General features: G+C 37.6%; 1 protein-coding gene across 3 annotated transcripts; it reads right to left on the reverse strand.

Annotated features, from left to right (window-relative positions):
• Nucleotides 1-470: 470 nt before the first annotated feature.
• On the reverse strand, nt 471-9,550 carry LOC127639903 (insulin-like growth factor-binding protein complex acid labile subunit). 3 transcript variants are annotated; one of them, XM_052122230.1, is made up of 5 exons: nt 9,433-9,550; nt 9,225-9,336; nt 5,070-5,121; nt 2,661-2,820; nt 471-1,605 (listed from the first exon to the last, which is right to left on the reverse strand). In XM_052122230.1, exon 5 carries the CDS (start codon nt 1,593-1,595, stop codon nt 531-533), a length of 1,065 nt encoding a protein of 354 aa, XP_051978190.1. In that variant the 5' UTR covers nt 1,596-1,605; nt 2,661-2,820; nt 5,070-5,121; nt 9,225-9,336; nt 9,433-9,550; the 3' UTR covers nt 471-530. The 3 variants fall into 3 exon arrangements, with proteins under 3 accessions (XP_051978190.1, XP_051978191.1, XP_051978193.1); XM_052122231.1 differs by lacking the exon at nt 9,433-9,550 and having other exon boundaries at nt 9,225-9,361; XM_052122233.1 differs by lacking the exons at nt 2,661-2,820; nt 5,070-5,121; nt 9,433-9,550 and having other exon boundaries at nt 9,225-9,361.
• Between the last annotated feature and the right edge of the window lie 3,691 nt (nt 9,551-13,241).

The raw sequence follows: 13,241 nt of genomic DNA on the forward strand, positions 1-13,241 counted from the left end.
TTTGCATTTTATTTTAGGTGTAGCACTAGTGCTAGGTAAAACTTAAAATAAGTGAAATCTGGGGTCCTTGGTAGCTCAGCAATTAAAGATGCAAGCCACGTGATAAGATGTCTTTTAAGGGTCTAAGTCATTGTTGAAAATCAATTCGTCCATGGAAAAACTTAGGCTATTGCCACCAGACAATTTTACCACCACTACAAGATCAATTGAGGACAAATTACAATTTTCAATGTGAAAAATTGTTTATTTAAAATTCTGTTTACATAATTGGTTAATTGATACAGTTCATTAGCATAAGATATAAGTTATGAACTTAAGTTAATTTCTTTATTTTGATTGCAACCTTTTTACAAACCCTACAAAAACTCTCCTTCTAGAATAGATTCATGTAATTTAACATGCAACTTTAATAAAATGTACAATAAAATCATAGACAAATTGTGAAATACAGAGGAAGATAATGTCCTTTTTTATTCACTCTACTTTATGTGTAGATTTAATACATAATCATCATTTGTTCAGAAATCTGCTTAATCCTGCGATGCACAAGAGTGCTCGCTGACCTCCGTCCAGTGCTTTTCTTTATTCTTTTTCTTTCGTTTCTTCTCTGCCATAAGGATGGCCGCCACAACAGTGATAACCACCGTAATCGTAATGACAAGGACGGTCACCATTTCCGCAACACAGAGCTCTGTATCTAAGCCCATCGTGTAGTAACCATGAATTTCATCCAAATTCGAGCAGGTGAGATTGTCGTAGTCGTCCAGTAACAGCCGTTTGACATTACAAAGCTTCCGGAAGACTCTTTGCAGATCGCAATCACACTTCCATGGGTTACCTTGGAGCATTATGTGCGTGCTATATGTGTTGAGACTCAAGAAGGTCTTAAATTGAATCGAGGACAGGTTGTTATTGGTGAGATCCAGTACGGCAAGGCTAGTCAAAGGTGAAAGTACTCCAACGTCCAAGCAGTTAATCTGATTGTGTTGTAAATTCAAAACTTCAAGATTCCGAAGCATGGAGAAGATCCCGTTTTTCAGAATCGTTATATTGTTCCAGTCGAGTTGTATCTGGCGTAGGGTACTCATGGAGCCAAACGCCCTCATCTTGATTGTATTGATGGTGTTATGACTCAGGTTGAGTCTTTGCAAAACGTCCAAGTGGACAAAACAGCTGCTGTCCAAGATTGTCAATCTGTTCCCAGCCAACGAGAGCTCTCGAAGGGAACCAAGACCCAATGAAAACCCTTTACTCAGGGTTGAGATTTGGTTTTGGCTCAAGTCCAGTCTCAACAAACCTTCTAGCAGCGAGAACGCCCCTTCGGCTAGTTTGCTAATCTCATTATTGTTTAGGAGTAGGATGCGAAGTCTTCGGGTATTCTGGAAAGCTTGTGGTTTGATGGCACTCAGGAGGTTGAAGGATAGGTCCAGTTGTTCGGTGAATGGTGGAAGGTACATGGGCAGCTGCGTGTAATTGCTGCTGGTGCAGTTAGTAGATTTGAGCTCAATATGGCAGGCGCAGTCGCTGGTGAAGTTGAGGTTGATGATTCTCGACTGAACCTCTAGAACCAATGTAAGAACTAAAAGTAGATGCATCCTGGAGTTTCTGTGGAGAAAGAAAGTGAGATAAAAGTCTGTATATAGTTTGCATAAGACATAAACCGGAATTACCCAACTTACAATGTTGCGGTTCCTAGAACATTCTGTGAATTCTGTGCTTAGGGTTATAAAAACAAAATATAAAATAGCACTAGATAACATTCTGGATAAGTTCTAATTAGGTTGTCACACAAAAACGTCTCTAGATTTGGGAATGGTAAATGGTCTGCACTTATATAGCGCCTTTTTAACCTTAACGGTATTCAAAGCGCTTTACACTGTGACTCATTCACACACCAATGGTGGCAGAGCTGCCATGCAAGGTGCTAGCTTTGGGGTTCAGTGTCTTGCCCAAGGACACTTCGGCATGTGGAGTCATGTGTGCCAGGATTCAAACCACCAACCCTGCGATTAGTGGCCAACCCGCTCTACCAACTGAGCCACAGCCACCCCTTGAATGGGAACTTGAATGTTTCTAAAAAATGTATTGGGTTCAAAAATGTCCCTGTAAAGTTCTGAGAGCGTTAGTTTATGGCATAAAAATGAAATAAAATAAGAAAACTTCTTGAATGTTAGGAATTGTTTCCCAAAAAGTAAAATAATCAAATGGGAACCATACAGTTACTGTAGGGAAACGTTCTGTGTTTACTCAAGTTTGATTGCATAGTGCAGATGTTCATATATAATATAGATATTTTGCACAATATAGATGTGCAAACAAATGTTCAATGCCAGTTCATACAGTTACTGTCTGAGGGCTAGCTTGGTACATGGATAAACAAACTTAAGTTAACTAAATTGTCTGTTAACAATACAGTGTTAAATTGTCTGTTAACAATACAGAGGTTCCACGGCAAAGCCAACAATCTGGTACATTTGTGTTCTCTTTTCAAATGTGTGTTCTATTGGGATGCGTATTGTATCTCGCTCAGGATACAGATCTTATCGTAAAATCCTCTAGCTGTAGCTTCACTTCAGAGCTGAAAAGTCTTATTTGGTTCATTCAGAATTGAACTATAAGTTCAAAAAGAGAAGATAATGGTAAGTATAAACGTGCCTTACCTATATGAGTTTCATCAGAGGAGCAGCGGCAGGTGGGGAATGTTTGATTGCGTGTGTGTGTGTGTGTGTGTGTGTGTGAGTGTGTTTGTGTATCTGTTTATGTGTACATGACACTGTGTGTGTATGGAGCCGGGAGGGAAGTGTTATTGAAAAGGGGCAGCTGTTGGCAGAGGAGAGAAAAGAGACAGGGCAAAGTGATAAATATTTCACAGCATTAGAGGAGGGCACACAGACATTGAAGGGTTTTAAAGAGATGCAAACCACTTCAGAAGAGCTGTTATGAATTTTACATTTTAATACTGGCGATACAAACATAAAGCTATATAGGTCAGGTTTGTCTTTGATGTTGGCTTGACAAAACTTCTTTAGCAGCTTAAACTAATTAAAAAATATATATGTTTGAAGGTTTGAAAGGCCTTGTGTGGATTTGTTTCCATTTGAATTTCTTGACATTTGGTGTTTGAATATTCTTGGCCGATTTGAACATTCCGTCAATGTAAGTCTATGGGGTTTGGGGTATGTTTGCGCTTCCGCTGTGCGAAAACCGTAATTCCGGTCATTTAGAAAAGTTCGAAGAATCCAGGTTAAGACTGCCTGAAGATCCGTGCCAAGTTTGGTGGTTGTAGCTTCAAAGCTCTAGGACGGGTTACAGTTAGAAATATAAACCATAAACCATGTCTGTAGAGTACGTTGGCTTTGTCAAACCAATATAATGAGCCCAGCTAAGAAGATAATGCAATTGTGGAGGTCTCAGATTGAAAATTAAGCTTCATGAAATAATATACATTAATATAAAGTATATGCATATATAAAATAGATGGATGTTGCAACATCAGTTGTTATAGAAAAACATAGTTGCCATACAGTGGGGGTCTAAAAGCCTTTAGAAATAAATGGAAAAGTGAGGTATTCTGAAATATTTAAAATGAAGACACTTTATGACAGAAAATAAATGAGAAATATGTGAGATCGGGTTTTGATACATTATAAAATCTGACTCACAATCTCAGCAATGAGTGCAAAAATACGATCTGTCTCAACTATGAGCACCATTTTAATGTAATTCTGTACATCCAGTCTGTAAAGATGCAGATGACAGATTTAATGAAACTGAGAGCAAAGGTTAAGACCAGCTTATTTCTTTATGTTGGGAATATTCCTGGAGGAGGGATAAAAGAGGAAAAACCCTGTTGAGCTCTTACTCCATCCATCCGTACGTAGGAAGACGGAAAGAGAAAAAGTGGGATTAGGTCTAAAGCTCTCCAAAGCCTCACTTTGTCCTGCATTATTTCGTTTCGGCAGAATCCAAACTTCTCGGCACTACATGCATGTTCTTTTTTGACAATTTGATTACCCAAAAAGGACTGAAAACCCTCATTGTTTGTGTGAGTATGTGTGTGTGTGTAATAAAATCAAGCAACCCCCCCCCCCCACACACACACACATTATTTCTACTATGATCAATGGAAACATGCAACTGTTTCATGTTGCAACCCCCAATGTTCAAGCCAAATCTACACCCTTGGGTGGGCCACCGCTCTGTTCACCTGACCCACTCAGATCATATAACTGTGCAGGTATCTGCTGCAGGAGGCTTGAGTTTCATTCAGGATCTCTAATATAAACTACAGGACTGGCCTGAAAAGAGCTTGAGTCTTACCCATTTTAAAGTTAATCCATTGGGTGTTTAAGATATCTATTATTGCCCTTATATTTAAAACAGGCTGTTTTGACACATATGTAAGTACAAGATTTTTTCTTTTAAAAAACATTTTACTTTACTTTTACAAATACATACAAATATTTGTGGAACAAAGTCATTTCCAAATTATTTAACAAATTACACAAAAAAAATATTAAGTATTTAATATGAAATATTTTTAACATTTAAACAAGATCATCAAATAAGCAATCTTTAACAAAATAATAAATAATGATTTATTTATTATTATTTTTTAATTACACAATTCAATTTGATGGAATCTTGGTATAAACTGTAAATCTTAAAAATAGGCTAAAATATTTTAAAGTAATATAAATATTTTTATTTTATTATTAGACCTATTTATGTAAAATAATAATAAAAGAAAAAAACAAAAGAAAAAAACAATACAAATAAAATGTGAAAACTGTTCCACCGTTAGAACATAACGTGTTACATACAGGTATATAATGCTATACAGATCACTAGTTAATGTCAATTTAACCAGTTATTAATGCATAAAAATGTATTTAATAAAGTTAAATATATAGATTATTCCACTGCATAATATGATTAGAAAAGAAAGTAGTAATTAAAAAGATAATGTAATTTTGACAATTGTTTAGATATATAGACAGTAGCCAATAGTCAGTAAATGAGTTATTCATATGTTAGTCTAAAGTCATATATAAGATGAGTGCACTTACAGTTAAAGAGGTGCAGGTTTCTTCTGAGAGCATTTTGAAACAGGTCCATTTCCTGTCGACAATTTGAGATAAAGTCAGGGTGCATTTATACACATCAGTGCACTGCTCCCTCTTGCACTTTTGCGTTTGAGGCAATCACACGAGTGATTTGCGCTGTTTGGCAGGATTATGACACACTCAAGACATGACATCTCAGTGTAAATACCATGGATGATGCACAGCATGTGAGCGATTGTAAAACAGAGATGAGATAGTAATCCCTGCTCTGAATTTACTGGATTAGAGAATCACTATCATTCACCTATTTGTCTGTCTGTCTGTCTGTCTTATTTTAAGTACTGCTTTCTATTCAAATCATGCATTGTGCAGTGGCATAATGCATTAGAGCAAATATACAGTAAAGTCAGTGCCACCCGGCACCAGAGGTCACATTGCCAGTAATGTAATTTCCTGCAAGGCCTCAGTGTGCAGTCTGTGCAGTTCATTTTATCACCAGCAGAGGCTAACAGTGTTTAATTTTTAAACGAGAGAGAGAGAGAGAGAGAGAGAGAGAGAGAGAGAGAGAGATATTTAATTGTAAGTGTTTGTGTCTACTCTTCATATATATGCTAGTGTACTCTTAAAAGTTGACAATTATCTTTTATCAGATATGCGAGTGTTTAAAATTTACAGTCTTTCTTTTCAGGTAATACAAACCAAAAACACTGACGCCTCCTCTTACAATCAGGGGCATGCACACATTTTTGTCCAATCAAATGTTCTCTAGATCGAGAATTTCCGTCCCCTTAAAGGGATAGTTCGCCCATGCCATCCCAGATGCATATGACTTTCTTTGTTCTGCAGAACAAAAACAAAAGATTTTTCGAAGAATATTTCAGCTCTGTAGGGCCTCACAATGCAAGTGGATGGAGGCTAGAACTTTGAAACTCCAAAAAGTAATCTATAAGACTCCAGTGTTTGAATCCAAGTCTTCAGAAGCAATATGATAGGTGTGGGTGAGAAACAGATCAATATTTAAGTAATTGTTTACTATAAATCTCAATTTTCACTTTAACATTCCTTTTCTATTGTTGTTGGTGATCACATTCTTTGTGCATGTCGCCACCTACTGGGCAGGGAGGAGAAGTTTATCTTCTAAAAATCTTCATTTGAGTTGAGCAGAAGAAAGTCATACACATCTGGGATGGAATTGTAATTTGGTGGTTAATAGAGAGCAACAGTCTGCTTCCAGAAGAAAAATCCCAATAATTTTTCATTGATTTTTTTAACAATACATTTTAAAACTTTAAAGACAGACCTACCATGAGTTCAGAGGTTGTTAATTGATGGATTATGCCATTGGTCTGCATTGCTTCAACATAAAAATAAAATAAAATATGAAATAATGTTAAAGATCTACTAATCAGAGAATCGCGGTGAACAAAGTGCAGCAAAAGAGCTCTGTAGCAACCACCCACTCTCATGACGCACTGTGAATGATGCAGTCGAGACGCTCTCCCTACACTCTCAACCTACTTATGTATATATTTTCATATATCTGAATATTTTGCAACAAAATGTTTATTTTTTTAAATCAAAAACTTTAAATCAATACTTTGGCTTTTTCCCATTGCTTTTAATTCAGTTACGTCCTTCACAATGCTTCATGGGATTGAGGTTTATTCCTTAATAAAAGATGCTGAGAACTGTTGTGCACTTTTGTCTTTTGTTCGATTTGATCCTTTCAAACAAAAGCAGTTTGGAATTAGAGCAGCGATGCCAGTCCTGAATGAAATGGTCATGAAATGAACCGTAAGTGTTTAATCTACCTCGATTGAATCCAATGACCCTCTCTCTCTCCCTTCTTCGCCCCATCACACTGTCATCTCTCCACCCTTTTTACTTTGTATTAACAGATCTGGGTTTGTATTGACAACTGACAGCTCAAAAGGAGACATTAGAAAGAATGTTAGCCTCAGTTACCATTTACTTGAGTAAATTAAAGTGTATGGTGACTGAGGCTGCGATTCATTAACATTTCCTTTTTTATTTCAACACTAAAAGAAAATAATACGGGTTTGAAACAAAGGGAGAGCGAGTAAACTTTGGGGTGAACTATCACTTTAAGGAGAAGAAAAAATATGGATGAGAGAGAGAGAGAGAGAGAGAGAGAGAGAGAGATTAAATAGGGATCGCTTGAGGTGAAGACAGAACAAGGTCAGTGTTAAGACAAAATGAATCACAGGCAAATATTTAGATTTCCTCATCTTCCTCACATCTGCCTTCATCATGGTGATGTCACTAATTGAATAGTCTGACTCAGCTTATGTGTTTGTTTGGAGTTAAAACTGGCATAAAATATTCTCTGTCTGTGTTTACCTCTGAGAATAAAGCCTGTTTTCCCCCCATATTATCTTAACTGATTCATTTGTTTACATCTGCAGTTCATACCGAGACGTCACACTGCGTCATATTGTGAAGAACTGGCAATCGTTTTGACCGCAGAATTTAAATATCTAATTGTTAGTTCATTTCTGTTGGAACAAGCTTACAATGCTGTCTTGAAAAAAATCTAATTATAATTGATAACTGAAGGTAAGACTGATTCTAGATCAGCAGTTATAGGAAACTATACTTCATAGCATACAATCAGGAAGATATGTCATTTAAAGGAACAGTCACCCAAAAATGACCATTCGGCCGTAATTTACGGTTTATTTGGTTCCCCATTTGTTTAACAAAGTGTCATTCCAAACACCTATGACTGTCTTATGCAGAACACAATGTTGTAATGAATATCACAGTCCATCTTTTCAGTACAAGGGCAGTATAAAGCTTTAAACAAGGATTTATATATATATATAAAACTCGCAAATTAAGTCATTTTTCAATGAAAATATCACATTCTTGTGCACTTAAAAGTGGCTTGTGTGTTCACACGAGAAATTAGTGCTAAAAACATCACAAGCTCATGAGGACATGAGGTTGAGTAAATTATTTCTTTAAAGCTGCTAAATGTAATTTCAGCGCCACTAGTGGCACTAAACGTAATTGCAAGTATAATGACTGTTTCCAAACAGATTTGTTCAGACAAACATGTAGTCCCGCCCCCAAACTCACACAATTGGTTGAGCCATTGGTTGATGTACAGAGCAATAAAACAGAGTTTTAAAAGTGGTGCAGAACAACAGTGTTTACACATTTCAGGGAAAACAACTTACTAACAGCCTACTTATGGTTTAAATAAATAAAGCCAAAAATAATTTTAGAGTAATATACTTACAAATGAAGTCTAAGGGCAAGTCTGCCCCAAAAAAAAAAGAAAAAAAAATATATATATATATACAACCGAGAAGCTCGTTCACAATGGCACGAATGTTTACAAGAGAACTCGCATTGCTTTTGGCGTAAAATGCAGCACTTAAGTTGCTGTGTTAATAATTTTGATGTAACTGTGTAAAGCTGATTCAAAACTTTCAACTCATGTCTTGACCGTGAAATGCTGGCAAAACCTGTAAGTTTCACACAATTCGTGCAAATGCACCCAGTTTTGCTCAAACCACTCCAAGCGAGATTTGAACCAGGATCTCCAGCATGGGAGGCTAGCGCACTAACAAGGAGGCTAAAGGCTATAGCCCCTAGTGTCAGTCGCTAGTGCACCTTTTGAGGCCAGAGGAGTGAGGTTTACCTACACTGCAAAGCACATACCAGCTGGCTACCACTACACAAAGATACCAAGATACGTGATTTAGCAGTTTTTAAAGTACTATACCAAACTCCACCCACAGGATTTACATTATTAACGCAAAACCCAAAGTTCATCCGCCTAGAAAAGTAGTCCCACTCTAAAAGAGTGATTTAGACAACTTTTTGGCTTAACTCTCAAACTCTCAATTGGATAATTTAGGTAAATGCTTTAACAAAATACAAGCTTCACATGTCTGCATTTAAAACTTTCCATTGCACTTGCGTCATAGACTTCTATTGTAAATGAATTACTGTACACCCATTTATGCTTTGTTGTAACAATCGATAGCATGCCACATATGCATTCATTAGAGCTTAAATAATATTGAACCTGAAATATTCCTTTAAGCATGTTGTGACCGAGATTTAAGGGAATGTTAAAGGCGTATACAACATTTCAGAGAGAATCAAAATCTACAAACCACTCACTTTTCCCGAATGCTGCTCCCTTGTTTCTCGATTCTGAAGAGTTTAGAAACAGAGTCGATATGCGGCAACAAAATTATCTCTCAGAGGTCCAGGGCTGTAAATCTGAGCGCCTCTGAATCCAAACACAGAAAACACATTAAGAGAGACATAAGTCCTGCATGTGTCGAATTTATTGAAAAATGTGCAATAAATAGAAGAACGATTTTACTTCAAATGTAGTTGTCTTGGTTAATTAAAATCTGGAAATAAGCAGGAACATTTGACGTTGCCAAGAATGTTGCCATTTGCTTGGTTTCCCACAATCTATGTGGACATACTGTATTTTCCCAAATGCTTTGAAAACTGTTGCAAAATTACATGTTAGTCATCTTTATTGGAAATGCCTCTGCGAATCTTTGAATTCTAATATTCACTAACTTTATTGTTGGTACATGCTTGACTTGTTTATGAGCTTATGAAAAGAGAATATTTTAGAGGCCGCTCATGGCAAAAGCAAAAGAGAGGTCAGAGGAGTGGAGACATTAATCTAGACTAAATAGTTTAGGAGGAATGAAACTCTTACGAATGCACGGATCATTTTTGGGGCCCGCTCCATGCCCATGGGAACTGTGAACAGTTGGTTCGATAAAAACAGGTCCGCTTTGAACTGTTCCACAATGTTCCTGTTTTTCACGGAAAGTTTCCCCTTGGGAATCCAACACAGATGACTAAGAAAGGAATAGAGCTCATTTTGAATAAATGTTCTCGGGTAAGTACAGCTCAGAGTCTGGGTGAAGTAGAGCACTGGAATGTTTGCGTCAAAACTAATAGATCTTGACAGATGTATTCAAACAATTAAAATGGCTTTGTATGATCAGAAGATTTTCTTTGTTTATAATGAAACAGAAGCAGTAATGGAAGAAATAATGACTTTAGAGGGAACAGAGAGAGTGATGTTCTGGCATTTGATCTTTTTCTTTTTGAATGAACGGTTGGAACAACTTTAAACACTAAATCGCAAGACAAGTCAACTTGAAATAAAAAACTGACATCTCTTGAAAATCTGTTTTGAAAATCCAAATTCACTAGGCTCACCAGAGGCTTAAGAAACACATTTTTCTCATCTGTAAGGCACTCAAAAACACATACACACATTGTCTCCATTTGCACCACAGCATGATGTGAGGTATGTCTTTTGGTCACTCATGAGAGAATGTGTCATGCATGTCAATGGATGACTTTGTTCGCAATCCTAAGATCCGCCTAGACACATGAACTCGGATCACATGTGTGATTGTTATGTTATGGCACATTGTTATGTGTTTGTTTTTTTTGGTTGTTCTGAGTGCCTTTACGTATGTTGCTATGTGGTTGCTAGGGCATTGCTATAGGGTTACTGAGATGTTTTGAGTGGTTTAGAATGTTGATGGGTGGTTGTTAGGGTGTTTTTGCTGGTTTGTAATATTTTGCTATGTGGTTGTTACTTGCTAGGGTGTTCTGAGTGTTTTTATAATATGTTGCTATGTGTTTGCTCGGGCATTGCTATGTGGTTACTAAGGTGTTTTTTATTATGTAGCTATGTGGTTGATCGAGTGTTCTCAGTACTTTTTAGAATGTTTCTATGTAGTTGCTAGGGCATTACTATGCAGTTACTAAGATGTTTTGAGTGGTTATTAGTATGTTGCTATGTGGTTGTTAGGGTGTTTTTAGTGTGTTGCTATGTAACTGATAGGGCATAGTTATATGGGTACTAAGGTGGTCTGAGTGTTAAGTATGTTACTTTCTGGTTGCTAGGGCATAGCTATGCAGTTACTAAGGTGTTTTTTATTATGTAGCTATGTGGTTGATCGAGTGTTCTCAGTACTTTTTAGAATGTTTCTATGTAGTTGCTAGGGCATTACTATGCAGTTACTAAGATGTTTTGAGTGGTTATTAGTATGTTGCTATGTGGTTGTTAGGGTGTTTTATTTATTTATTATTTTTTTAGTATGTTGATCTATGGTTGTTTGGGCATTGTTATAGGGTTACTGAGATGTTTTGAGTGGTTTTTAATATGTTGCTATGTGGTTGTTAGGGTGTTCTGATTTTTTTTTTTAGTATGTTGATCTATGGTTGTTTGGGCATTGCTATAGGGTTACTGAGATGTTTTGAGTGGTTTTTAGTTTGTTACTAATTTGTTATTATGGTGTTCTGAGTGGTTTTTAGTATACTGACATGTGGTTTTTGGGTGTTCTGAGTATTTTTTAGTACATTGCTCTGTGGTTGCTAGGGCATTGCTATAGGGTTACTAAGGTGTTAAGTGTTTTTAGTATGTTGCTATGTGGTTGCAAGGTTGTTTGAGTATGTGGTTGCTAGCATGTTTGAGTGTTTTTGTGAACACTTTCTATTGGTTCTTGTATAAACCAATAAAACCAATAAAACTCAGCAAAAAAAGAGACAATGGCAACAAGCTCAGTCCGATGATGAAGTGACACACTGCCCATGATGGACCCTCCACCTCCAAATCGATCCCGCTCCAGAGTACAGGCCTCAGAGTAACGCTCATTCCTTCGATGATAAACGCGAGTCCGAGCATCACCCCTGGTGAAACAAAACTGTAACTCGTCAGCAAAGAACACTTTTTGCCAGTCCTGTCTGGTCCAGTGAAGGTGGGTTTGTGCCCATAGGCGACGTTGTTGCAGGTGATGGCTGGTAAGGACCTGCCTTACAACAGGCCTACAAGCCCTCAGTCCAGCCTCTCTCAGCCTATTGTGGACAGTCTGAGCACTCATGGAGGGATTGTGCATATCTGGTGTAACTCGGGCAGTTGTTGTTGCCATGCTGTACCTGTCCCGCAGGTGTGATATTCGGATGCACCGATCCTGTGCAGGTGTTATTACACGTGGACTGCCACTGTGAGGACCATCAGCTGTCCTTCCTGTCTCCCTGTAGTGCTGTCTTAGGCGTCTCACATTACGGACATTGTAATTTATTGCCCTGGCCACATCTGCAGTCCTCATGCCTCCATGCAGCATCCTTAAGGCACGTTCACGCAGAAGAGCAGGGACCCTGGGCATCTTTCTTTTGGTGTTTTTCAGAGTCAGTAGAAAGGTCTCTTTAGTGTCCTAAGGTTTTATAACTGTGACCTTAATTGCCTACCGTCTGTAAGCTGTTAGTGTCTTAACAACCACAGGTGCATGTTCATTAATTGTTTATGGATCATTGAACAAGCATTGAACGAGTTTACATAGTCTAGGCCAGAATGAAATTTGAGTATCTAAAACCCCACAGATAACATTCTTGACTCTCAACCAGAATTCTTGAATCTTAGTGCAGAACCACAGATCATGGGCTATGTATCCATCCTCCAACTGACATCGCCAGCAGGTAGGTGTGTCTTTTAAAACAAGCCTAAACAATCTAGAGGGAATCCAATAGAAACGATGCAAAATCTTAAACCGAATTAGGCATACTCTTGCATCATTAGACAAAAATTAAATCCCACACCCCATCCTCCAATAACAAGTTCAAATGCATTTCCAATAACCTCTGTTAAGACCCCATTACCAACACTCTGAATCAATGAGAAATAATACACTGAAGCATCATGCCCATTTCCAATGGCTGTGAGCACCATACAGAGGATGTCTGCAGCTTTAGGGTGCTGTGTACCACCACCAAAAATAGTACTTTTTTTTTATGCCAAAAAGTAAATGGCAAAAATACCTGAAAAATGTAGTCCTGAAAATCCCAAATTGCTGTTATCTTTTCAAATGATCTCAAAGCTCCGTTTTCATAATGGTCACCAAGTGTAGCAACACCCCTCGCCATCCATTCTTTCTAGCAAAAGGGGGACTTGTTAATACACAATAAAAACTTGAGGAAACATTAAGCTAAGCATCAAAATTTAACATTCAGGAAACCTTTGTTCATATTGAATGCAAGTGTAAAATAATGCATTTTTACTTCTCTTGCCAGTTAAATAGAAAGACTGCAATGGTGAGATTGGGGCAAGGATTGCTTGTTCAGTGTTGTACCAGGGATGGGCTCTCACTGATG

The sequence above is a fragment of the Xyrauchen texanus genome, chromosome 48, assembly GCF_025860055.1.
Source record: "Xyrauchen texanus isolate HMW12.3.18 chromosome 48, RBS_HiC_50CHRs, whole genome shotgun sequence".
Lineage (NCBI taxonomy): Eukaryota > Metazoa > Chordata > Actinopteri > Cypriniformes > Catostomidae > Xyrauchen > Xyrauchen texanus.